The sequence below is a fragment of the Molothrus aeneus genome, chromosome 25 (genome assembly GCF_037042795.1).
Source record: "Molothrus aeneus isolate 106 chromosome 25, BPBGC_Maene_1.0, whole genome shotgun sequence".
In the NCBI taxonomy this organism is placed as follows: domain Eukaryota; kingdom Metazoa; phylum Chordata; class Aves; order Passeriformes; family Icteridae; genus Molothrus; species Molothrus aeneus.
In genome coordinates, this window is record NC_089670.1 from 2,286,171 (window position 1) to 2,313,149 (window position 26,979).

Genomic DNA, 26,979 nt, shown 5'->3' on the forward strand with positions numbered 1-26,979 from the left:
AAATCTTTAAAATGCAATTAAAGAGTAAACTCTTTCACTGAGATGCCATAAGATCTTACCATTTCAATGTCTTTAACACCTCAGTAAAACACATTCTAAATCTTTTCAATCTCTTCAATGTCTTAAACAATGGCTCTAGAAGAAATCAGTCTGTTTTAAATTGAGGAAGACACAAAGTGTGCATGTGAGGTGTCTGCTGTTTCCAGTGGTTGCTGAGGAAATCCATTGCAGTAAAATTCTATATAAGCAAAACTCACATTCTAGTAAAAAAAAAAACCCTTTAAAAACTACAGATAAATTATTTTAAAATAGCTCAAACATCTACAGTTTATTAATAGATCACTGAAATATACAACTTGGTATTGATTAAATAGCTTAACACAGATAGAACTGTAAAAGAAATACTTTTTTAAAGTGCCAGAAATAGGTTCTTGAACTAGTGCTAGTCAGTGAATTTATCTGTTCTTTGCAATAGAAGAGCATAAATGCCACAGGTTGCATGGCTAAACCTTTGTAGCCGGATAAATAATCAGCAAAGCATTGGTAAGGTTTGGAAGTGGAATCATAGAATATTTATTGTATTCTTGATAGGATATTCTTGATAAACTTGATTGCATTTCATAGGTCTCTGGATGAGTTTGGATGTGAGAAATAAAACTTCACCATGGCTCTTGTTAAATGGAAGAAGAATGACTTTGCAATACTGTTGGTGCTGTCACAATTCCATGTTTTTATCCATTTTGGGTCCCCTGGGAGGAAGGTGGAGGCAGCACTCACCACTGTTTTGTCCTTAAGGACACATGTAGGGCAAACCAGAAGTCACAGTGACTTGTGTAAAAAAAAAAAAAAAAAGGTAACAAAAATAACAAAAATTGTATCAGAACATTTCATTTGGGCACATTCCATGGAAGTATTTTGGCTTTTCATCTCATAATGACATTTCCAGCAGTAAATGGAAATTTATCTTTAAGTGAAGATGCTCAAAAATGCAAGGAAAAGCTTGGTTTTTCCCAAGTTTGTTTTTTCGTTTTTTTGGATATATATATATATATATATATATATAGATATATATATATATATACACACACACACACATATACCTATATCTAGATACATACATATATATATGTATGTGTATATATATATATGCATGTACATATAAATATATATATGCATATATATATACAGATGCATATCTATATATGTATATGTGTGTGTGTTTGGTCTGGTTTGTTCTAAAAGTGGGGTGTTTTTTCTTGGGATGGGGCAAGATTTCAGTCTGTGAAGGAAGGAGTCTTTCACACGGATCTCTCTTTTTATGATCCACTCCTATGAAAGAGAAAAATTGACTTCTCATGCTGTGACTCACGCCAGTCACTTATGGATGAAGCTGACAAAATGTGTCTCCAGAGCCTGCTGCTTTCCAGAGCTCATCCTGCTTCCTTGTGTATGCTACAGAAATGGCAGCTCAATGCAAAAATGCTCCATCCAGAGGACCTCTTCTCCCAGGCACACAGCTTAGCACCCTCCAGACAAATCTCATTTTTCTCAGCCCGAGACACCTGGAACGCCTGGGACATCAACTGCTCCGTCTCAGAGCTCTGCACGGGTGCAGCTGAGAGATGAACGCTCCCTTTTCCTGAGCCCTGCTGCTGCCCCAGGGGACGGCTCCCTAAATTTCACTTTCCTCAAAGACTTCCTCGGTGGTCTCTGCAGTGGTGACCTCTCCCTCGCTGCTGTCAGACATGCTCATCTGGGGAGGGCCTGCCTTGGCCCCTGGGCTCTGCCTCTGCTGCAGCCGCAGCTCCCAGGGCGTGCTCACCTCCAGGCAGCGGCGGTGCCTGCTGCTGAGGTGCTGCTTTTGCCTTTTCTGGGAACATTTCCTGAGGTATTTGATGTTTTCCCCTAGAAAGCAGAGCTTGCAGCCAAAGGGATCTGCCAGCAGGAAACGGGACCAGTGCTTCTGCAGCTCTGCTTTCACCTGAGGAGAGGAGAAAATAATCATGTAATGGCATGTGAGCACCTGCTGCTCACTGACACAAATCCCAGGTGTAAAATGAGAGGAGCTGTGAAGTGCTGAGCTTCCTGCCCCTTTGGGGATTTGTAGGAGTGAATGGGGGGGTGGGATGGTCAGGATGGATGGGGACCAGAGATCCCTGAAGCCAGGGCTTGGAATTTGTGGTTTATTGCAAAGGGCCAAGTGCAGGGCCCTGCTGGAGCTGCCAGCACAGCTTGGACACGGAAAGAGAAGAGACAGGTAAAGAGAGAGAAGGCAAGAGCGTGGTAAAGGGGATGAGAAAGCAAGGTTCCTGTTCCAATACAATAAATCTTCTTCTGTATTGAATATTCTAATTCTCACTCACCAATCTAGTACAAGATGCAAATCCTGTAGCATTTCCATACAGCCTATAAGAATCATTACATTACCATACTGTGTTACCCTAAAAAACCCTAAAAACTACTCTTTGGGCCTAAAAACTACTCTTTGGAAACCCTAAAAACTACTTTTTGCAGTAGTTTTAAACCCTAAAAACTCCTCTTTGGGCCCCTTCTGCCAAGCTGTAGGGTCTGCTCTGCCCCTTGGGCCTGTCTGCAAGCAGAGGGTGTTGTTCCATCAAAAGGGGATCACCTTCAGCAGCCACACCATTGTTTCCCAGTTGTTCAGTAACTGAGGGATCTCAAAGCTTGCTTTCATTTCAATCTCACTTATAGCTTCCATATTCTCCAAATCTTTTGCCAGGCAATCATATTGATAAGGCTTTCCTGTTTCATCTTCCCCTACAGGGTTTGGGTGCACCTGGTGCTCGTAGGGTGGGAACAGATTTGTTTGCTAAATCAATCTGAAGAGTCCAACCTCTTCACCCTGACTCAGGAAAGTTTTTCCTCGGCAAATCTGATGTGTGTGAGTAGTGGCAGTCTGCACCTGGGCCAAATGTCAGGGAGAGCAGACAGATTCAGTGTAGAAAACATTTAAAATGAACTGAGATAACATCATTGTCCAGGGTAGCTTGCAGCAAGTCAGGCTGAGAGAGCTGGGGTTGTTCAGCCTGGGGAAGAGAAGGCTCTGGGGAGATCTTAGAGTCCCTTCTAGTGCCTAAAGGGGACAGACAAAAAAGCTGAGAGACATTTTTACACATGCAAATAGTGATAGGACAAGGAGGGGCATGGTTTTAAACTACAAGAAGACAGAATATTTTGCATTTGAGTCCAAACCTGTGGTAGTTCTTGCTGTTCTCTTCACTCAAAACAATTTTACCAGCTCAAAAGAATGCACAAATGCTCTCAATAAGCAGAGCTGGTCAGTGTGTTCATCCTTCTTGGTGTCATTAATACATTTTGCATTAATACCTTTTACTAAAATGTATTAAAATGAACTAAAAGCATTTTACTAAAAGGAGCTAAAAGCTTCTCTCACAGCATTGAGTCTTACCTCTCCATTAGCAAAGCAATAGAGAACTGCTACCAAAAATCCCTGTAAGAGAAAAGGAGTGAGAGGAAAAAGTCAGTGTGCAGGAAATACCTGAAGCTCTAATTTAAAGGTGACATTAGTGTTAAAACCATAAATATAAACCGTGCTCCTTAATGTTCAAGAAGGAAACTGGTTGCCTGCATTTATTTATTTATTATTAATTAATTAAGTACCCAGTCACTTGTTTTTGGGCAGTTCCTTGGCAAGTGCAGGGCACATTTTGTGCAGATGCTGAAGACTATAAATTTCTTTTATATTTTTATATATAAATATAGATTTATATAGATTTATTTTTATATATTTAAATATATATATTATATATAACTATTATATATTTTGTAAATATATATATGTATGTATGTGTATTAAAATATAAAAATATTTTATTTATCGTTATATATAAATTATATATATAATTTATATATAATGATAAATAAAATATATACATAATTAAATTTTTATATATTGTTACATATATGTATATATAATATTTACAGATTATAAACCCCAGTTTTATCTTCATTTTGCTACCACATAATGTTGGGGTTTTTCCCAAACTATTGTGTTATACTGTGACTGCTGCTATTTGCAAATGTGGTAAAATAAAAAAAAAATGCAGCTTGGTTTCTCATATTATCTATATGCTTGTCTGGGTTTGTGAATGATTCTACTGAGATCTCATTTGGGCTCTTTTTACAAATTATTTCTATATTAAATGATTAGTGTTAATTCAAAGTCCAGCTATATTGAGTGTTATGGCCATTTGGAATTGCTGTTTTTCCTTTGAAACTGATTCAGATAAACACCTTAAAAAATCCTACAGACACCACTTGTTTTCAACCAAAATCCCAAAATTATAATTTCCATTTGCCTCTTTCTGTCTGGGTTTGGTCTCAGACCAAAGCAGCTTACAGGCTGCATCTCAGCCCCACAGAGATGCAGATTCATTCCCCCTGCTTCAGGAAATGCCCTTTTTTGGTTGTCTAAAGGCATCTGAGACACAAGTTCTGATAAAGAGAATAAATACTCTGAGTCCCAAGGCAATATTTATATCACAGCTACAAAGGTGCAACTCAGCTGACAGCATTTGATGGTTCCCACACTCATTTTTCCAGAAATATTTCGGCTTTGCTCAGACAAAAGTTTAAAAAGAAATCCACATACACAGAATCTTCAACATTTTTCATTATACCTAAAATTAACCAACAGCCTTCTGAGCCTGCTGTTAATTTCCCAGCAGTCCTGAATAATTTGGAGTCATTAATTCCTTCAGCATATGTGCAGTTTATCTGCCACACCACTGGAATTGGGGACAGGAGAAACAGCAAACAAAATTGCTGTCTCCATGTATTTTATTTCTGTCATTTTTCATGCTTCACCTGGGTTAATGTAGGAAGATATGGTTAATTAGAGTTAATAATAGGTGATATTAATAGGTGATAATTGGTGTTAATTATAGCTGATATTAGTTAATAGCTGATATTAATGATAATAGATTATAGAGTTAATAATAGGTGATTATAGAGTTAATAATAGGTGATATTAACAGGTGTTATTAACAGGTGTTAATAATAAGCAATATTAGTTAATGGGTGATATTAATAAGTGATTATAGAGTTAAAAATGGGTGTTAATAATAGGTGAAATTAATGATATTAGGTGATTATAGAGTTAATAGGTGATATTAATAGATGATATTTATGTGACATATATATCACATAAATATATAATGTCTTTTCATCTAATATTTTGAATATTTAAATATATTATATTAAATACAAATTTACAAGCTTAAAAAGCCACTTTTTATGCAGAGCTTCTCCTGCTCCTTGAAGCAGTTCTCTTTTTTGGGGGGTAGAAAGTTCCTGACTCTGCTGGGTGGTTTGGGGGATTCCTGTTATGGGTACAAACTGTAAATTTGGCCTCACCAGAAGCAGAGAGAGGATTTAAATTGCACTCCTGAGCCTGGTGATGGGCACTGGGAGAAAGGCAGAGGCTCAGCTGCCTGCGAGGCTCCCTGGGCTGGTTTCAGTTTGGAAATCCTCTGGGAATCTCCTTCCCTGCTGCTGCAGGGCCAGAGCAGGAGTGACAAGCGCTGTAAAACCCCCCCAGAAGGTGGAAAACTTCACTGATTATTTACATTTGATGCTCACCTCATTAAATACTGTTTTCTTTAATGCTTACTCATGTTTCTCCCAGTGAATTGATCTTCACACTTAGAAAGCTCCCCGACGTGTTGTGACTTGTCAAACACACGTTTTCAGAATTCTCCCAGTGTGAGTGAAAACGGAGAATCAGAAATTCAGAATAAATAAATGCTCCTTAGCAGAAACACCAACAGGAAAGGACAGATGCACACCTAAGCTTCAAAGTTCTTCAAAGCTCTTCTAATGACGATTGGAATGTGAGAAATTACTCATCAAATAACTGGGTTCTCTCCACCAGAAACCAGTGTTTTTTCCTGAGGGAAACAATTTCCATGCACAAGGGAGCCAAGATGTTTAGATTTCCCCATTTCCTAAGGCAAATCAGCATCCTACCTACAACAGAACTCCTATTTAGAATTTAATTTTGTGCTCCTTGAAAATGTTTGAGTTAAACCTTCAGCTGGGATCCCAGGGATAATTGTTTTTCTTTAACAAAACAGTTTAACTGCCTTTTTAAACTACTGAGAAGATTTACAGACTAAACAAATGTAATTGGGTACAGTTTATGTGCTTTTTGGCTAATCCCTTCATAAATAATGCTGCAGCTAAAAAAGAGAATCTGCAATAAACACTGGCTGAGATCTCTGGGTATTTTTTAATGGAGCTTTGCTTCTAAAGCATGACATGCTGCCAAGCTCATGCACGTTTCTCTAAAAGGAATGAAGTTTGTGTTCTTTAGCAAGGATGAGTAAGCTGGTTTATATATCAGATTTCTCTGGACAAGCCAGTAAATAAAATCTTCACTTAAAATGATTCTGCACTTTTAAAATAACATCTAGGCACTGCAGCCTCTCCAAGTAAGGATATTTCTAACCAAGGAACTTATACTCCAACATTAAGGTCCCTTCCAACCCAAATAATCCTGGGATTTTGTGAACACCATGTCAGCAGGCTCCTCAGGGTTGTGGCTCTCCAGGAATTTTCTGCTGTCACTGGGACCTTTTTCCCCTCAAGCTGTGGTGTAAATTTTAAATTACAGCCTCAATAACAGTGCCAAAACACCGATGCACACATGTACCAGAGCACAGGTGCATTTATGCAAAGGGAAAAACCCAGGATTGTGATAAATTGTGGGGAAAGGGCAGCAAAAGAAGGCTCAGGTGGCCTCAGGCTGCAGAAGAGGGCAGCAGTGTCAGGGCTGTGAATTGCTGAGGAGCAGCCACTGGAGCCAGAGAGATTCCTGGGCTTTGCAGCAAATGAAGATCTGGAAATTGCTGTCCTGGCAGGGCAGGGAGATGTGGGTACAGGACAGCTTTAGCAGTCTCTCAAAAATTCAATATTCAGCAGGGCTGCAGCACTGCAGACAGGCAGGCAGAGATGTTTGTGCCAGTGCCCCGTGCTTGGCAAAGGAGAGCAGACGGTTCCAGGGAGCACAGGCTGGGCATGAGCGACCATCTGAGAATCACCCTGAGCTCCAGACCAGCTCACCTTGGGCTCTGGGCTCCTTGGAACTCGGTTTGGTTGGAATGTGGCTCCCTCACCCCACAGTGCTGCAGCTGAGATCCACAGCTGCCCGCCCTCCCTCGCCTCAGCTTTTGCTGCTCAAGCCAAACCATGGAAATTATAATTTTGGGATTTTGGTTGAAAACAAGTGGTGTCTGTAGGATTTTTTAAGGTGTTTATCTGAATCCGTTTCAAAGGAAAAACAGCAATTCCAAATGGCCATAACACTCAATATAGCTGGACTTTGAACTAACACTAATCATTTAATATAGAAATAATTTGTAAAAAGAGCCCAAATGAGATCTCAGTAGAATCATTCACAAACCCAAACAAGCATATAGATAATATGAGTAACCAAGCTGCATTTTTTTTTGTTATTTTACCACATTTGCAAATAGCAGCAGTCACAGTATAACACAACAGTTTGGAAAAAACCCCAACATTATGTGGTAGCAAAATGAAGATAAAGGCAGGGGTGTCACGGACATATTTTATGAAAAATCCTTTTGCTAAGACTTTTCTCCTGAGAAGGTGAGAGTCCTCAGAAATGAAATGTAACCAATGGTTATCTGCTGCTGTGGAATGCAACAGGTGCATCTGGGATTGGGCTCATGTGGTTGTTTTTAATTAATGGCCAATCACAGCCCAGCTGGCTTGGACTCTCTGGTCAGTCACAAGATTTTATCATCATTCCATTCCTTTCAAGCCTTCTGACGAAATCTTTTCTTCTATTCTTTTAGTATAGTTTTAATATATCATTTTCTTTTAATATAATATATATCCTAAAATAATAAATCAGACTTCTGAAACATGGAGTCAAGATTCTCATCTCTTCCCTCGTCCTGGAACCCCTGTGAACACCTAAATAAATGTATAATTGATATTAAATTAACATAATTAATTAATATTTATTTTAACATTGATATTAATTAATTAACAACTAAATAAATGTATAATTGATATTAAACACTTGCAAAACCTGCCACAGGGGGACTGAAGAGGAGCCAAGTGCCTGAACACTGTAAAACACTCCTGACTGGGTGGGTGAGAAACCTCTTCTCCACCTGCAGATGCTGCTCCATTTTTCTGTTCCATCATCTGAGGGCTCTGACAAATTTTCTCCTAAAACTGACTGGAAATGGATGCAGGTGTACAGCACTTCTGTGGGTGTGCATCTGGCAGTGTTCACTTTGCAGGTAAGGTGAACAAACCTTGAGGAAAATGGAGCCCAAGCCTTGGATGACATTCTCATGGCTGTGATTTTGGCTGGGAGTGTTTTAAATGAACCATTTTAATCCTATTTTAGGGGTCTGTGATGAGCTGTTGCCTATTAGAGGACACCTTTTTTTTTCTTAAATGTCAAACTCCTTTTTTTGGTGTTTGGGACTATCATACTTATTTATGAATGATTTATCTTGTCACTGCAACAGTGTATTTAGAGATATTGTAGGTTGGGATTTAATATTATATCAGATTTCACTGTAACTGTGGTGAGCAGCAAATGCACATGGATCTATGAACCCTAAAAACAATATTTGCAAAACACAAAAACCAGAATTTTCAGAACTTACATGAAATGAGCTCATTGTCAGCTGAATGAAAAGTCTTATATGTCTTGAAAGTCCTTCCACCTGTTCATCAGTGATGAAGGTAAATACAAATTCATGGATCCCCAACAATGGAATCAGCACTAGCGTAGATCTTGCCAATCTTAAAAAGAAAATGTTTGATTACTGTTTATTTTTTAACATCCTTGCTGACAGAAATCAAAAGCTCAAAGACAAAGAAATTATTCCAAAAACATGCCCTCAATATTCTGACTTTGGAATGGTAGCAGCAGTTTTGTGATTTTGAGAATAATGTGTGCATAAATCTCTGAAAAGTCTAGTTAAAAGGCTTGTGTAAATGAAATGTTTTCCATGGCACATCCTGGCCAGAATAAAGCAATTCCAATTCTCTATCAGGCTACAAACATAGTTCTAGAGGGTTTTTAGTTTTCTTCCCAAATTTTGGTGACAAAGGGAAAGATCTGTCATAGCAGCAGAGCCACAGGTGTGAGAGGAGATACCTGAGGGCAGAGATCTCAGAAAGAAAGAAAAAAGAAAAGCTTTTGTGAAAATGCCCCCAAAACTCAGCACAGGTGCCGAGCTGCCTTTGCTCCCAGATATGGAAATGTCTGTGGAGCCTATTCAGAATATTCAGAATATTCAGAATATCTATTCAGAATATAGCTATTTCCCATACTCTGAATATCTGTTAAGTTTTTGATGTGACAAAATGTTTAAAAAGGGGCCAAGACTTTGGAGGAATGGACCCTCTGTTAACAAAGTGACCAAATTATTCTTTGTCTACTTAAAAAACCAAAAAGCCCAAAAGTTTCTCTCCTCAATTTAGTAAAAAGACACCTCATAACACCTTTAAAACTTCACCTCAGACCAAGAGCTACCCAACTGGACAGAGGCCAAAAAATCTAAATTATTCACGAGGAAAATAAGAGAACAATAGAAATAGAGTGTTTGTAGAGTGTTTGTAGAGTGTTTTAACAAAAACAAAAATCTCCTACCTCTAGCTCAGTTTTTCTCTAAAAAATCTTTGTTATTTTGCCCTCTATTAAAGCTTTTCTGTTTCCAACACTACCTCAAAAACCATCCTACTAATTTTATACCATTCACAGTAGCTAAGCTATCTCAAGTGAGATAAATTCAATAAGAGCTCATCAGACCTAACTCAAGGAAAAAAACTATCAGGACTTCTGGGTCATTTGTTACATACCTGTATTTGTAGTCATGGAAGGTCATTTGCTGAGCTTTCAGTTTGGAAATCAGCATTCTGAGAATTTTTAAGAAGATGACAAAGTTAACCTTGAAGAAAAACACATTTGGTTTATTTAGAGCAAACGTTATTGCACTCATCAGTTAACAACTAAATAAATGTATAATTGATATTAAACACTTGCAAAACCTGCCAGCAAATAACTGGAATGCAGCTGGGTTGAGCTTGGAATACAATCAGGTTATTGTAACATACTAAATATGCAAAATTGAGTAACTTGGTGTTGCCTTATTCAGCCTGGCATATAATTCAATACACGATCTTCCTCTACAAAATCACATTTCATGTTTTTAACACAGAATCCTGCCTCCTCATTTTTTGAGCAAAACTTTATCCCTTCTGTCACTTTATGTGAAAATTGAAATATTGTGAAATTATTGAAATATGAATTATTGAAACATGAAATATTATTTTGATATTTCTGTGGTAGGAAACTGTGCCTTATTTGTTCCAAAATTTTGAAGGACAAAAATGGCACTAATTACAAAGACCAAGGAGGGAAAAATAATACAGGTTATATAATTCTTACTGCAATGGAAAACAACATTGGTCCTCGGATGATCCACCAGATCCCCATGTGTTCATTTGTTCCCCAGCACCTGGAGAATAATTTAAAGTATAATTATTTTCATAGGAAATAAAAAAAAAGAAAAAAAAGAGTTAGAATGCTCACATAATTGTCTATTTCAAAAGGAACTTGGTGAAGTTCAACATTTTCAGGTGGCCCCCAAAAGAAATGGAATAAAACTCGGAAGAGTTTCACCAGCAGCTCTGAAGAACTTGCAGCATCAATGTTGATAAAGGTTTCCCTGGACCATAAATTTCAGAACCATCTGGCAAACTCAGCCTTTGAATCCACAAAACACGACACCAAACCCTCAGAATGGAATTAATCCTACCTAAATTATCAATCTGAAACTGGAGACTGGAACTGAATGAACTGGGAACTGTGACTGTGCTTCTTGATCTGCTAAAAAATGTGCACACGGTTTCCTTGCAGCTGTCTCTTTTTCTCCTGCTTTACCCCTCTGATTTGTCCTATTTCTTCTTGCTAATTATCCTGAGGTTCTGTAGGATCTTGGCTTGTCATTTAGAATTTATCTGACTCTGTAAGACCATAGTTATGGCTTGGATCTTGCTTATTATCCATGTTGGCATTGCAAATAAAATTCTCCAGAAACCACAAAAAATAAGAGGAGAGCAAAAGATTCCATACATAAAGCACAAATGGGAAAAATGTGTATTTTATGATTGGCTTTTTGCAAATATTAAAATGAGTATAATATGTGTTATGTTAGAAAGTGATGCTGTATTAATTTTCTTAAATGGTGTGTGTTAAATATAGTTTTAGGTTATACCCTGAAGAGCTGTGAGGATCCAGAGGAAGAAGTTGACAATGCCCAGACAGAATCCTTTGTTTGAATTGAATTTATGCATCATGTATGAGGTGTATGAATATGCAACAGGCTGCTGGTTTTAAGGGTTAATCCTCTGTTAATGTGGGTCCTTTTTCAGGCTTATTTTGCCCAGAAAGAGGAACCCAGACTGTCCCTATCTCTTTGTTTCTATTGTCTCATATTGTCCTAAACCCAAATTGTCAAAATTTTTATTACTCTAATTATATCACTCTTTTTATAACCATTTTATTACTATTAAACTTCTAAAATTCTAAAAACAAGTGATTGGCAGTTTTCACCACAAAGTTCATGGGCTGTCACCAACAGCATCACTCAGAGCAGGAACTGGTGCTTGCTGGCCCATGTTTCTGTCCCTGGTGCCCTCACTAAATATCACTACCAGGTTTGGTCATGAGCCTCCATGAAAAATTACTTTTTTTCTTTAAAAAGTGGCAGTGAATATGAAATAAGCTCAAAGTGTAGATGGTGGATTTCCTTTGTAGTGTAGATTTCCTTTTCCAAGGAAAGCACTGGCCTCCTCTCCTTACTGACAGGTTAGTAAGGCTACAAGGTGTGAGCTGTTTTGCTTAAGTGGCTGTTTCTAAACATTACAATTAATTAATTTGTTCTTCCCATTCGTTTAAAAGAAATTTCTTACAATCAGGATTTCATCTTGATTACCCCAACTTTCATCAACAAAATCCCAGCATCCAAAGCTCAGCTTACAAACACCTCAACAGTTGATGTTGTAGGGCAAACTCCCAAAACTGGAACTGTTGTGACCACTAGAAGCACACATTTATTATCAGCTATGAATTAAAACATTGCCTATGGACTGAGGTAAAATATCCAATTTCCTCATTTATATATATTCCCTCATATATATATTTTATATAAATATCAATTTCCTCCTATTATATATTATATATATAATAGGAGGAAATGGATGAACACTTCAGGAACAGTGAAAGTTCATTCTACTCCTTACTAAATGCATAAGGAATATCTGAAAATTCCCAGAAGTCTTTTTATTATTATTTTTTTAAAGTTTTTTTAATGTAAGAGTACTAAAGGGAACCTTGAAAGTGTAACAAATACCCATAGGTGCTGGATAATCTGATAATTTGCTGGTCTGTTTTTGTGTCAAGTGCAGCCAAGCAAACAGAAAGTCAGGATTCCAAAGAACATTTTCTTGAATAACTTACCCAGTGTTCTCCAGTTTGGATCTGCTTATTCCCCATGGGCCCACAAACAGGATTGGAACAACTGAAAAGAAAAGAAGAATCTCTTCCAGCCAAGCTTGTAGGAGTAGATTTTTTTTCATTTTCTTCACAAAATATCCTCCACTGACTCAGCAAAGCAAAAGAAAACCAGAGCTGGGGCAGTTCTGGACTCACCCCATCCTATCACAATGTAAGTCTGCAGCAGCCTTCTCTCAGAGAGCACCACAGTTATCAACAGGGTATGCAGATAAATTCCTTCCACCAACAGCCAGAAGTAATTGGCCCCAACAAAGTAATGCATGAAAAACTGGGCAGTCCTGCAGATGATTACAATCTATAGGAAGGAGAAACCAGGAGTAAGTGTAGATGTCAAGATCTGCATGTGAGAGTTTTTACTGGTGAGCTGTTAAAATAAAAGTTATCTTTCATTATCTTGCAGATAATGTTCCTTGTTGACGTGCATAAGCTCTATTCCTACAAAAACATACAGAAATAATAAATATTTATCATATTTATTATTATAATATAATAATTATAAATATATAATGAATTAGAATTATATATTATATTATATATTATAATATAAATATTATTATAATTATATTTATATTTATAATTATTGTTATACATAACAATAATATTATTTATTATTAGAATTAGAATTACTATTATAACATTTATAAGCCTTTATTCAATTTATTTAATATATAAAAACTATCATTTATATAGCTAATATATAATTATTAGAAATATAATATATAATTATTCATATTATATATCATTATTCATATTATATATTATATCTATTATATAGTTATATAATATATAATGTATATATAATAATATATAGATAAATAATAATATACATAATACATATATTATACTACTATAATAATACATATTATATATTACAATAATGTGTATTATAATATATATAATAATATTATATTATTATAATATATATATCTATGTCTATAATATAATATATGATAATATTATATAATATATAATAATATTATATAATATATACATAATATATATTATATTATATATATATGTCTATATATTATATAGATATATCTATATAATATATAGACATAGATATATATATAATCTGTGCCAAATAAACAGAGACTTCTTCCTAAAGGCTACAAGGTGTGAGATGCTTTGCTTAAGTGGCTGTTTCTAAATATTACAATTAATTAATTTGTTCTTCCTATTAATTTAAAAGAAATCTCTTACAATCAGGATTTCATGTTGACTACCCCAACTTTTATCATCAAAACTTCAGCTTACAAACACCTCAACACTTGATGGTGAAGGGAAAATTCCAAAACTGGAACTGTTGTGACCACTAGAAGCACACATTTATTATCAGCTATGAATCAACACATTACCTCTGGACTGAGGTATAAAATCCATCCACTTTCATCATTTGGTCTTTTGGAGTAAATATTGTAATACACAGAGTCTTTAATAAGAACTGCTGCAGCACGCAAGATAAAGGATGCAAATAAATTCATATGGATGTAGTTTCTTGTGCAGTGAAGTTTTCTGGGGGAGAAAAAAATAATGTATGAATCCTCCAGAATATGTGTAATTTGCAGAAAGAAAAGTTTTAAAAACCAACAAAACCCCAGCAAAACAACTGTTTTATTCACATTGTTGCCATCCATGCATTCTGCTTAGAAATTGCATTTGTATTGCTCCTTGGAAAAATACAAATGATTTACATGGGACCAACAGAATGGTTGGGTTGGAAAGAATCTAAAAGCCCATCTCATTCCATCCCCCCTGCCATGGGCAAGGACACCAGGATACTCCAAGGCCTTAAAATCTTCCAGGAATGGGGCAGTTTGTCTGGGTGGCCTCACAGTAAAGAATTTCTGCCTAACTCCTAATTTAAATCTGCCATCTTCAACTTAAAGCCATTCCCTCTCGTCCTATCACTCCTTCCCTCTTGTCCTATCACTCCATGGCCTTTTCCAAAGCTCATCCCCAGCTGTTTGGTTTTTTTTTTTGTAGCCCCTTCAGGTACTGGAACACTGGAAACTAAATGATAATTTCATTCATAACTAAATGATAACTTCAATTTCATAAGAAGAATATGAGTACAGGGCTCTGTACACTTAAAATGCATGTGAATTTTTACTCACCTGAGTAAAGAAAGTATAAGCAGAGCTAATACCAGTGAGATGAGAGAAAAGTAATATCCTATTGTGTATAACAGCTGTAGGGTGGTGAGCAGTTTGTGTTCTTCTTCCTGGGAACAAAGAAGAGAAATGTGTTATGTGGGCAGGGGGACAGGGCAGGAACCCAGCTCAGGAACTTTGGGGTCACATTTTTGAATAAAGGGAGATGCAGGCTTCTCTTTTGGATGTGCTGTGTGGGTTTTCCTGTAAAAAACAGCTACAGTCTGGGAATTTATTGCTGCTGGATCACATTCCTACTTTGTCCTATGTACCTATAAAAAATATAGATTGACAAAGACAATATTCATTCAAGGAGCCAGGGCAGGATTCTGATCCCTGCTCAGGTTACGAATTGTTGTGGTTACTAATTGTTGTTGTGTTGTGAGGGTTTTTGGGATGAGGTGAGAGATGAGAATTGACTCCAAGTTCTCAGAAGGCTGATTATATTATATTATATTAATTATATTATATTATAATGCTATACTAAAACTATACTAAGAAAGAGAAAGGAGACATCAGAAGGCTGGACAAGAATGAATAATAAAATCTCTGACAGACTCAGAGAGTCTGACACAGATGGACTGGGATTGGTCATTAATTAAAAACAATCACATGGAACCAATCAAAGATGCACCTGTTGGTGAGCAACCTCTAAACCACATTCTAAGCAATCAGATAATTCTTGTTTCCATTTCTTTTCTGAGGTTTCTCAGCTTCTCAGGAGAAAAGTGCTGGGGAAGGGATTTTTCAGAAAACAACAATAACACCCTCTGCACTGCCTTTTGAAATCAGTGTGGGACAAAGATGCTTGCACCCTGAGTTTCTTTTTAAGTCCTAAGGCTCCCCCAGACTATTCCCAGATTTCTCGTGCCCAAACACCATTTGTAGCCCAAATCAGAGGTAACTGAGCCTGTGTGTGGGGTCTGGACACAGCCACCTCCCAGCTGTGCCTGCACAATGCTGGCAGCCAGCCCTGCCTGGAGCTGTTGAAACAGACTGACTTCTGTCTTGAGTTCAAAGGAAAAATTAATAATTATTAAATCAGAGCTCTCTGGAATGTCTTTGAATGACAGATGAGACCTCAGAGAAGGAAGGGAACTACCCACACTTTCATAGATTATCAAAAACATCCTGAGGTGGAAGGTACCCACAAAGATTGTTGAAGTCCAGCTCTTGGCCATGCAGAAATTTCCTTTCAATTTGCCTAATTTAACATTTATTTCTCCTATTTTTTTTTTTCCATTTTAGCTGCTTATGTCTGCCTCTCAACTCTTCAAACTTCCAGCCCAAGGAGAGCATCTCCCATGAGATCCAGAATATGTGGCTTTCATAATCCACATTTGGCCTACAGAGCTTTTCTTGGAACCTGTGTCATTTCCTCGCTGATTTTGCTATTTTTCTTGTCCTACTACTCAGCAGCAGGACTTTAGCACTCTCTTCCTGCCAGCAGTTTTCTCTAATAATTCCAATTATTAGAGAAACAAAACCAAATCACTCTTGAAGGGGGTGAAAGGGCCCAGGGAAAGCAGTGTGGGTGCAGGAGATTCCCAGCTGCTGGTCACTCTGCTCCATGGAAACGTTCCAGCAGGTAAAAACCTTGTGAAAATCTCAAGTAATCATCTTGGCTGTTTCAATTTTGCCACACCAAAGCACACGAAACCAAGCTGATTCCTCTGATGTGTGAAGATGCTGGTTCTGGGTGATTTCCAACAGCTTGGGGGGGTTTCAGTTAAATAAAACAAACAAATTGCCCATATTATTCAATTAAATAAAACAAAACAAATTGAATTTAAAAATTATTCAATTAAATAAAATAATACAAGCCCACATTTAGTGTTGGTAGGAAAGCTGGTTAAAGCTTTCAAAGAAATTGTCTGCTGTCACACAAGATGAAATAATATCAAATAAGCTGTCCAGAATAGTCAAGAAACCTTGGAAATCTCTCAGAACTAATTAATATTTATTACATTTGCACAAATAAACTGAAAGTTTGGAAATTCATGTACTTACCATATAAAGAGCTTAGTAAAAATGTAGTAATACACAGAGCTACTAAACCAATAATGCTTCATAACAAATCAGTAAAGCAGTGTTACTTGATAAGGTAAGAAACAGCACTCAGTCAGTATTAAAAATTAAAAACCAGTGGTGATAGTGCTTACCTAAGAGACCTAATTCTGAATTCTGGGGTAAAAGCGGTTTGGCTGATAAAGCCCAGCCCCTGGCCTGGTGCAATATGAGAAACACAGGAAGGATGGCATTGGCTGAGGGGGAATCCTGCAGCCTCTGCCCAGTTAACTTTGAAATAACCAATTAACAGCTCATTAAACGCTGAAAGGCTCGGGAGGGAAGCTGAGCTGACTGACTTTCACAGACCAGTGTGATTTGGGGAGATGCTGCGATGGTACTTGCTTGACAAGTTGCAGCGGTTTTCTGTTTTCTTAGGAGAAAATCAGCACATGTGAACTCCGGAGTGTGAACAGAAAATGTGGCATCTAAAGCAGGAATCCCCTTCTCTAATATTTGCTTTTCTGCTTCTTATAAATAAAATAACAGCTTTCCATCTGGTAATTTAAATGAAATCTGAAGATGCTTTGCAGGTATTAAATGGAAATGTTTTGTCAGTTACTCAAGAAAGGACTAAGAAGATTAAAGTTTTCAGCTGTAATATAAAACATACTTACATTTTTTTGGAAATGATTTTTCTCAGAACATTCTGAACTATCCCGCCAAATGTCTGTGGAATTTTCCTTTGTTTGCCAAATCCCTTCATCCAAGCAGACTCTGTATACATGTCCTACACTTCCTGAAAGTAAACAGAGTTTTAGTTTGAAAGGTCAAAATAGAGATTTCATTTTTCATACATGTTTGAAAGATTTCTACCTCCACAATCGACTCTACACCACCCATACTCAAAAAAAGAATTAAACCCACTTTTCTTCTGTCTTTGTCAATATATATTTTTTATAGTAACATAGGACAAAGGAGGAACGTAGTCCAGCAGAATTAAATTCCCAGAATGTACCTGTTTTTTACAAGAAAATCCACACAGCACATCCAAAAGAGAAGCCTACAGACATCTCTCTTTATTCATTTTTCCTCATTAAGCTCATGAATGGGTAATTCATTGACCAGGTTTGTGCAGTCAAAACTGCACAAGGATTTGATCAGGGAGTGATCTTTCTCTGTAATATCTGATGCTGCTGATATTTCATTTCTGTGCACCTTCAGCGGGGGGGGGTGAACTGATGAACTTTTCTTGGTTTTCATTGAATTTGCCCAATTAAACTAATTAGGAATTTGCCCACAGCATCAGAGGAATGGTGTGGGGACCCTGGTTGGTGTTTGCTTGATGTTGTCCTCAACAGTTCCCACCTGTTTATTTCTGATCAGACCTGAGCTGTTTCAATCATTTTTGAGTTGAAATTGTTTAAGGGTGATAGCAAACCAGAATATCTTGTTTTGCTTAGCTCAGAACTCAGAAAATTGCTTTGGGAGCACAGTTTGTGGTGATGGAGCAGGAGCTCTGCATGAATGCTAGACACTGGAAAAAACCTTAAACCATCCAAGAAATGTGATCAGAAATCTCCCTTTTGTAGGAATTCAGATGAGAAAAAAAAAAAAAAAGAGTCCCCATTCCATGGAGGCAAGATGCTTTTGTTTATTATGAAGAGCTGGGTTTGTCCTAAATGGTTAGCAGAAGCAGTTTGGGAGATTAGATAGGAACTTCATGCTTATTAGCATAAAAAAGTCTATTATTATTTATATTGAATATATTATTATCTAATATATATATTAGATAATATAAAAATATATTTTAGTACCACTTTCACATTACCATTTTCCAGCCATGGCAAATATGAAGGACAAGGAACAGAGACATTTCCTGGGGGTGAGTAGGGCCAGCAAACAAATTGATCAAATGTCCCATTGCAATGTACTCCTGGGGAGAGAAGCAAATAAAAGTTTTACAAAAAGTCGTGCAGACAAGGGTCAGTCATGGAAACCACTCTGAACTGCTCCAGAATAATGAGATATTGCAGATAAATGTTATGTATGAGATAAGTTTATTGCTTAAAACCACGAGCAGGGTGTGCAGATTCCTCCTTAGGGACAGCTCCAAACTCTGCCCTGTGACAGGGACAGAACCCATGGAATGGCTGGGGAGGGTTGGGTTGGACATAGGGAAATACAGGAATTTGTTCTTATCCCAGAGGGTGCTGGGCACTGCCCAGGCCCCCCAGGAATGCCAGGGATGGGGTTTTTGGGGGTCTGGGCAGGGACAGGAGCTGCACTGGGTGATCCTTGGGGCTCCTTCCAGCTCAGGGTGCTCTGTGATTCTGTGATTTTATGATAGTGTGACCACGGAGAAAGGAAAATAAACAAGGGCTTCAGGCTAAGATTTGTGTCAGGTGAATTGTTCTACATTTAGGAACAGACATACAGCAGGAAAATATTTGCATATTCATCAACCTTAATAAATGCCTTCATTGTTTAATTCCTTACCACTATCTACAGATGATTCCTGCAGCATTTTCAAGCATTCCTGTTTGTATTTGTTCCATCCAGTCGTGGTTTTTTCCAGCAGAGAACCTTTGGCCTGGGAATGAAAATACTGTACAGGAGAAAAATCAGTTAGAACCTTTTAGTCCTTAAATGACAGATTGCTTTCCATTACAAGAAATTCTGGTCCAAAATGAGAGAAAGGAGAAATGAGGAGAGGAGGAAAAAATGATAGGTAAAAAAAGTCTAAAGGAGTGAGGAGAGAAAGAGGAGAGGTGAAAATGAAATGAGGAGAGTGGAGGAAAAAATGGTAGGTAAGAAAAGTCTAAAGGGCTTTTTGGTTTTAGAATATATTTAAAGACAGTCAAGCACACCTGGTTGAACAATAGAGCAAAAAAAAAAAAAGTTGAATAAGCCAGTAATGAATAAACAATGCTATTTTGCTACTAACACCTTTCCTCTGGTGCATTCTGTTCTGCCCAGCATTTCACAGACCACTTCTTTTACCAGCAGCTGCAACTGTGCCATAGACATCTTTCTATTCTTCTTTTCCACTTTTTTTAAAAGAAACACTTCTGTAAATTTTAGTTTTAGTTGCCATTTGCACCATGTTGCCCTTTTTGCTCAACAGGGCACTGTTGTGCTTTCCCCTTGTGTCCATAGGTGAGAAGAGTGTTTGCCCCCTAGAATTCTCACACAATAAAATGACAGACACCTCCTCATCTGACTGCAGAGGTCTCTAAGAGCTGATAATTGCTGTTTAGGAAAGCAATGGCTAAAACCAGAAGAATTAAATGCAAAAACGCTTGGTGATTTGGGTGAAGAAATGCCTTTTTGGGAGCAAAGCAGTTCAGGAAGGATAATGGGAGATGCTGTTCACAGCTCAGTGTTAGCATGGGGATCTGATCATTATTCATCCATAGAAAAGGACATGATCCTCTGTGCAATAAAACCCCCTGGCCTCCTCACCAGGGCTTTGAGAGGCCAGAGCAGTCAAAGATTACTGCTACTACAAGTCACCAGAAATGAAAAATTCATTATTGGTTGAAAATGTTGCCAATTCTAATGAGCAAATTTTGGAGAGCAAACAAAATATAAGTATTCTAAAGAATCTTTTTCCTAAAAGATGCCTTTCAGTTCTCCAGGAAAAATTCAATTTCTTTTTGTCTGGACTGCACTCTTTCTTTGAAACTGCCTTTAACACATGTCTGGTTGTCCTGATGTTGTCTGAGATACATAACCAGAACAATATATGGCTGTGGACTTCACCTTTGTTCCTTAAACCTATGGTTAGTTTTTATATTAATGAAGAAAATCATATTTATTTACTTTCAAAACAAGAACAGGGTTCTGGTGTCTAGCTCTTGGGCAGGATCACTATTTCATGCATGTTTTTACTGTGTAAATGTTGTCTGCTCAGTACTCTGCTTTTAGTCTCTCATCTCATTTCCAGACACCCACTTGAAGCTTGAGGGAGCAGAAAAACTAAAATCATTCTTCCGTGGATGGGCTTGCAAGATAAGGAGAGAATATTTACAGCAGCCATGAGAAAGGAATGCATGTTTCCAAAATAAATTTAAAAAAAAAAAGCATCTTGACGTTTCCCTCCTGCAGGCCCCCAAATCCTGGGAGCCAGGGGAGATTCCTCAGACACTGGTGGGTCAGTGAACCCCATCTGGAGAGGCAGAGCCTTGGGGATGACACATTTGGGACAGAACTGCTGGGCTGGAGGAAGAACACTCCAGTTTCTGATAAACAAATGTGTTAAACAGCCAAGGGAATGCAGAGGAAACCTCGCCGTGGCTACCTGGCAGCTCAATGGGTTCCATTCCTGGAGAGGAGGAATGTTCCTGGAAGTGAGGAACAGTGATGCACAGCCATGGGAATGTTCCTGAGCTGAGGAACTCAGTGATGCACAGCCATGGGAATGTTCCTGAGCTGAGGAACAGTGACACACAGCCATGGGAATGTTCCTGGAACTGAGGAACAGTGACACACAGCCATGGGAATGTTCCTGAGCTGAGGAACTCAGTGATGCACAGCCATGGGAATGTTCCTGGAACTGAGGAACAGTGACACACAGCCATGGGAATGTTCCTGAGTTGAGGAACAGTGACACACAGCCATGGGAATGTTCCTGAGCTGAGGAACTCAGTGATGCACAGCCATGGGAATGTTCCTGGAACTGAGGAACAGTGACACACAGCCATGGGAATGTTCCTGGAACTGAGGAACAGTGACACACAGCCATGGGAATGTTCCTGAGCTGAGGAACTCAGTGACACACAGCCATGGGAATGTTCCTGAGCTGAGGAACTCAGTGACACACAGCCATGGGAATGTTCCTGAGCTGAGGAACAGTGACACACAGCCATGGGAATGTTCTGGAAGTGAGGAACAGTGACACACAGCCACGGGAATGTTCCTGAGCTGAGGAACAGTGACACACAGCCATGGGAATGTTCTGGAAGTGAGGAACAGTGACACACAGCCATGGGAATGTTCCTGAGCTGAGGAACAGTGACACACAGCCATGGGAATGTTCTGGAAGTGAGGAACAGTGACACACAGCCATGGGAATGTTCCTGAGCTGAGGAACAGTGACACACAGCCATGGGAATGTTCCTGGAAGTGAGGAACAGTGACACACAGCCATGGGAATGTTCTGGAAGTGAGGAACAGTGACACACAGCCATGGGAATATTCCTGAGCTGAGGAACAGTGACACACAGCCATGGGAATGTTCCTGAGCTGAGGAACTCAGTGATGCACAGCCATGGGAATGTTCCTGAGCTGAGGAACCCAGTGACACACAGCCATGGGAATGTTCCTGGAAGTGAGGAACAGTGACACACAGCCATGGGAATGTTCTGGAAGTGAGGAACAGTGACACACAGCCATGGGAATATTCCTGAGCTGAGGAACAGTGACACACAGCCATGGGAATGTTCCTGAGCTGAGGAACAGTGACACACAGCCATGGGAATGTTCCTGGAAGTGAGGAACAGTGACACACAGCCATGGGAATGTTCTGGAAGTGAGGAACAGTGACACACAGCCATGGGAATGTTCCTGAGCTGAGGAACAGTGACACACAGCCATGGGAATGTTCCTGGAACTGAGGAACAGTGACACACAGCCATGGGAATGTTCCTGAGCTGAGGAACAGTGACACACAGCCATGGGAATGTTCCTGAGCTGAGGAACAGTGACACACAGCCATGGGAATATTCCTGAGCTGAGGAACAGTGACACACAGCCATGGGAATGTTCCTGAGCTGAGGAACAGTGACACACAGCCATGGGAATGTTCCTGGAACTGAGGAACAGTGACACACAGCCATGGGAATGTTCCTGAGCTGAGGAACAGTGACACACAGCCATGGGAATGTTCCTGAGCCGAGGAACTCAGTGACACACAGCCATGGGAATGTTCCTGAGCTGAGGAACTCAGTGATGCACAGCCATGGGAATGTTCCTGAACTGAGGAACAGTGACACACAGCCATGGGGAAGTTCGCCCAACAAGAGTGAGGAGCAGGTTAGGTCTAAATGACAGTTCCACATCATTTCCTGGTGGAATTGTCCATTTCTTTAAATCTGCACGTTTTAATATCCAATATCTGGTCACAGCCAATATCTGGTCAGTATTGGTGTAAATATTTGTGAGATAAATTAGTTTTGGTCACACAGCCAATACCTGGTCACTATTGATATGAATACTTGTAAGATAAATTTGTTTTGGTCACACAGCCAATACCTAATCACGATTGATGTAAATATTTGTGAGATAAATTTGTTTTGGTAGTCACATAGCCAATACCTGGTCGCTCTTCATATAAATACCTGTGAGATAAATTTGTCTTGGTCACATAGCCAATACCTGGTCACTATTGGTGTAAATTTCTGTGAGGTAAATTTGTTTTGGGGGGTCACATAGCCAATGCCTGGTCATTCTTCATATAAATACTTGTGAGATAAATTTGTTTTGGTCATGTAGTGACTAAATATATATATTTATATATATAATAATGACCTGGTCACTATTGGTGTAAATATTTATGAGATAAATTAGTTTTGGTCACACAGCCAATGCCTAAATACGATTGATGTAAATATTTGTGAGATAAATTCATTTTGGTGGTCACATAGCCAATACTGGTCACTCTTCATATAAATTACTTGGGAGATAAATTTGTTTTGGTCATACAGTGACCAAATATGTGTATATAATAGTGACCTGGTCACTACTGATGTAAATATTTGTGGGATGAATTTGTTTTGGTCACACAGCCTTTGGCTGCATTCTGACAGACCCAACTATTGTATTTGTGGGGTGCCCTTGTGTCAGGGATGAATCTGACTCCATGTTCCCAGAGGATAATTTATTATTTTGTGATACTGTATTATATTAAAGAATACTGTACTAAACTATACTAAAGAATACAGAAAGAATAATTACTGAATGCCAAAAAGATAATAATGAAAAACTTGTGACTCTTTCCAGAGTCCTGACACAGCTTGGCCCTGATTGGCAAAGAGTGAAAACAACTCCCAGCAGAATGCAATGGAACAATCACCTGTTGGATAAACAATCTCCAAACACATTCCAAAGGAACAAAGCACAGGAGAAGCAAATGAGAGAAGAATTGTTTTCTTTTTTCTCTGCAGCTTCTCAGCTTCCCAGGAGGAAAATCCTGGGTGAAGGGATTTTTCAGAAAATGTGAATGCCACACCCAACAAATACCTCAAATACCACAGCAAAGGTTGTGGTTACAAATCCCAGGGAAGTTCTGTGATGATCCAGGTTTTGGGCTAGCTACAGTGCAGAAATACAAACTTCCAGGGACATTTCCCATGATCTCAACCAGTGGAAACCAGCAGCCTTTGATCTGTGGTGCATTTCAGTTGCCATTTGGCCACTGCTTTTAAACAGGGAAAATTAAACACCCATGTCTAAGACAGAAGCTCAGAAAGTCCATGGTGTTTTGCCCTACACTGGACATCATTTCAGGTGGTCTGAAGTGGTTTTGGCAAAAAAGGAACTGCCCCAGCCTGACAGCCTGGCCCCTGCTTGCTCTGAAGTTCACCCTTGAGGAAATTTAATCAAAATTCCCTGGAAATCTCTGGCCATTTATTGAGATTGCACCAAGAAGACCCCACTCTTTGGACATTTGTTGGATGCAGAAGAAAATGCTGCCTGAAGCTTTCATTTAGGAAATGGATTATATCTGGTTGCAGACTGGTTTAAATTTAAGTTTTTCATAACTGACCACAGTGCAGTCAGAATTTCACCCTTTTAATTTTTCATACTAAGCTGGCAGTGAAATGAAATGTTTCTGTTTATTCAGGCTATGCTCTTATGGACAGAAAAAAGCCCCTTCAATTCAGGCATAAACTAAAAATAAAAGCTGAAAAATATTTATTCATTCTTTCAGCCCTGATCCAGGTTAAGTCTGATGGATATTTTTCCTATCTATAGAGGTTTTGCTAGAAAATACAGATATAGTGTATTTATGTATTTAATATAGTGTATTTGATATAGTGTATTTCCGTATTTATGAAAATACAGATATAGTGTATTTATATATTTTAACAGATTTATGGCTATTATTCTTTTAAATGTTTCCTTCTTATGAAATAAAAATATAATGAAATACAGCACATATTTCTTTAAACAGATTGCAAGAACCACTATGACAAATTAATTCACTGTGATTAGTCTAGCAAATTTTGATTTCACAAAAGAATTTGGGAGATTTTCTGTCAGCATTGATGGAACTAATGCTTTGGCTGAGGTGTCTCACAAATCTGAGTTGTTTCAGTCCTATAAACAGAAGCTCTGTGCAGAGAAGTTCTGGATTTTAATTATATAAAATATTAGGAATATTTTCTTTAAAAAATATATATTTGTCTCCTGGTAATTTTTCCTTTATAAAAATTTTAGAAACACAGATATGGGCTTGACTGCACAAACAGCTGCAAACCCACTTTCTTAGAAACCCAAGAAAATGGAGATTAAGTGGATAGAAATATCTTTTTGCTTTCAGTTTATTGTCTTGACGCTCATACACTTCATAGAAATGAACCCTAAATATATCTGTGAATTTTATTCAGTTAAATTGAAATTTACCAAATATCAGTCATTGTTTTAAAAAAATATTCAAATCAAGATTGATATTAATAAATAAATAAGAATTACTAAAAATTTACATGAAAATTTCCTTGAAGTGAATTACACTGAGATATTTTCTCATTAAGTAGCTAAACCCCTCCTATTTATAAGGTAAGTAAGAAGTCTTTAGAATTTTGTAAAGATTTAGGGGAGAAATAAAAATAAAAATAAAAATGTTTAGTGGATCTATACAAGAAATAGAGGCAGAAATCTCATACAGATTAATTTGCTTTCTGCATGAGGGTGAGATGCAGAACAAAACCAGCCTGATTTCACAAATTGGAGATTCAATGCTCACAAGTCAGTGCCAAAAACAAATCAAAGCTGGGTTTAGAACAGCTTAAAACCAATAGAAAATAAACGTGATTCATAACAGTATTTTTATCTGGTAGGAAAACGGAAAAAACAAATATAATTCAATGCTGATCAATAATGGTATGAAAAATGATTGTGCAAACGGTTGTAAACATAATTTATTCACTGCATGAGTGAGGATTAATAAAATAAAATGGTAATAAATGCCCTAGTCAGAGAGAGTTCTGATATAAAACTCTACAGCTTTGCAGCCATTATTTCTCGTGGCTAATCAGCAATAAAAAGAAATTGTTGTGTCAGAAGGATCTTTTTTGTTTGTGACACTTAAAATGCTACGTGCTAGGAACTCCCTTTGCCACTGTCCATTATTAATTATTGAATTAGCTTACCTGTTTCACAAGGAACAACACCATGAGGGAGCTGGCAGAGGTTGGAGCTATCCTGGACCAGAGTCCCATGCTGGAATAGAGAGCAAGAAGTGTCACCATGCCCTTTGGGATAAACTTGTCCCCAATTCGCTGCTATTTCACTCTAAAGTTCAATTATATTAATTAAAAAAAGAAAAAAAAGAAGTAAAAGTGTCTTCTTTTACGAATGCCACTGTTCCATGAATGCTCTTTCCAATAAGTGAGGAAGTCTCCTGAAGTGTTTTGCTTTGCTAGACTCCAGCTCTGCTTTGGTGTTTCTGATTAAAGGCAGAGAGAGCTCAGTCTAAACTTCACAAACTCTGCTTACTGCAGCTTCTCCATTAGCCAATAAGGAGGCAGAAAACTATTAAAACATGAAAGGGCTGATCCTGTCCCTTGAATCACCACAGGAATTTTGCCAGTGATTTTTCCAGAATGCAATCCAGCTCCACAAAAACACATATATATATATTTATACATACATACATACATACATACATTTTTATATGTCTATATTAATTTTATATGTGTATTGATTTTATATTTATATTTACATTTAATATTTATATACCATATTTATTTTCTATTTATATTTATATATTTTACATGTATATTTATACATATCTCTATATATGTATATATTTATCCATATATATTTATACACATATATATTTTTACATATATATTTATACACATATATATATATATATTTATACAAATATACCTATATTATTTTATATGTGTATTGATTTAATATTTATATTTACATTTAATATTTATATACCATATTTATTTTCTATTTATATTTATATATTTT

At 37.7% G+C, this 26,979-nt stretch overlaps 1 protein-coding gene across 1 annotated transcript; it reads right to left on the reverse strand.

The window, feature by feature from the left end:
• Positions 1-1,672: 1,672 nt before the first annotated feature.
• Positions 1,673-26,243, reverse strand: GLP2R (glucagon like peptide 2 receptor). The gene is made up of 13 exons (XM_066565602.1): positions 26,145-26,243; positions 19,270-19,363; positions 18,602-18,706; positions 17,448-17,569; positions 14,728-14,834; positions 13,969-14,125; positions 12,746-12,905; positions 12,554-12,614; positions 10,481-10,550; positions 9,892-9,980; positions 8,691-8,829; positions 3,431-3,472; positions 1,673-1,981 (listed from the first exon to the last, which is right to left on the reverse strand). The coding sequence occupies exons 1-13, from the start codon at positions 26,241-26,243 to the stop codon at positions 1,673-1,675; spliced, it is 1,554 nt and encodes a 517-aa protein (XP_066421699.1).
• Positions 26,244-26,979: the final 736 nt, after the last annotated feature.

Bases quoted from the DNA above. Each gene is read 5' to 3' on its own strand.
- GLP2R (XM_066565602.1), bottom strand. From the start codon at position 26,243: ATGGTGACACTTCTTGCTCTCTATTCCAGCATGGGACTCTGGTCCAGG. The intron at 19,364-26,144 runs GTAAGCTAATTC...TTTCATTCCCAG, and splicing joins TGTTGTTCCTTGTGAAACAG to GCCAAAGGTTCTCTGCTGGA. The intron at 18,707-19,269 runs GTAAGGAATTAA...TTCTCTCCCCAG, and splicing joins GGAATCATCTGTAGATAGTG to GAGTACATTGCAATGGGACA.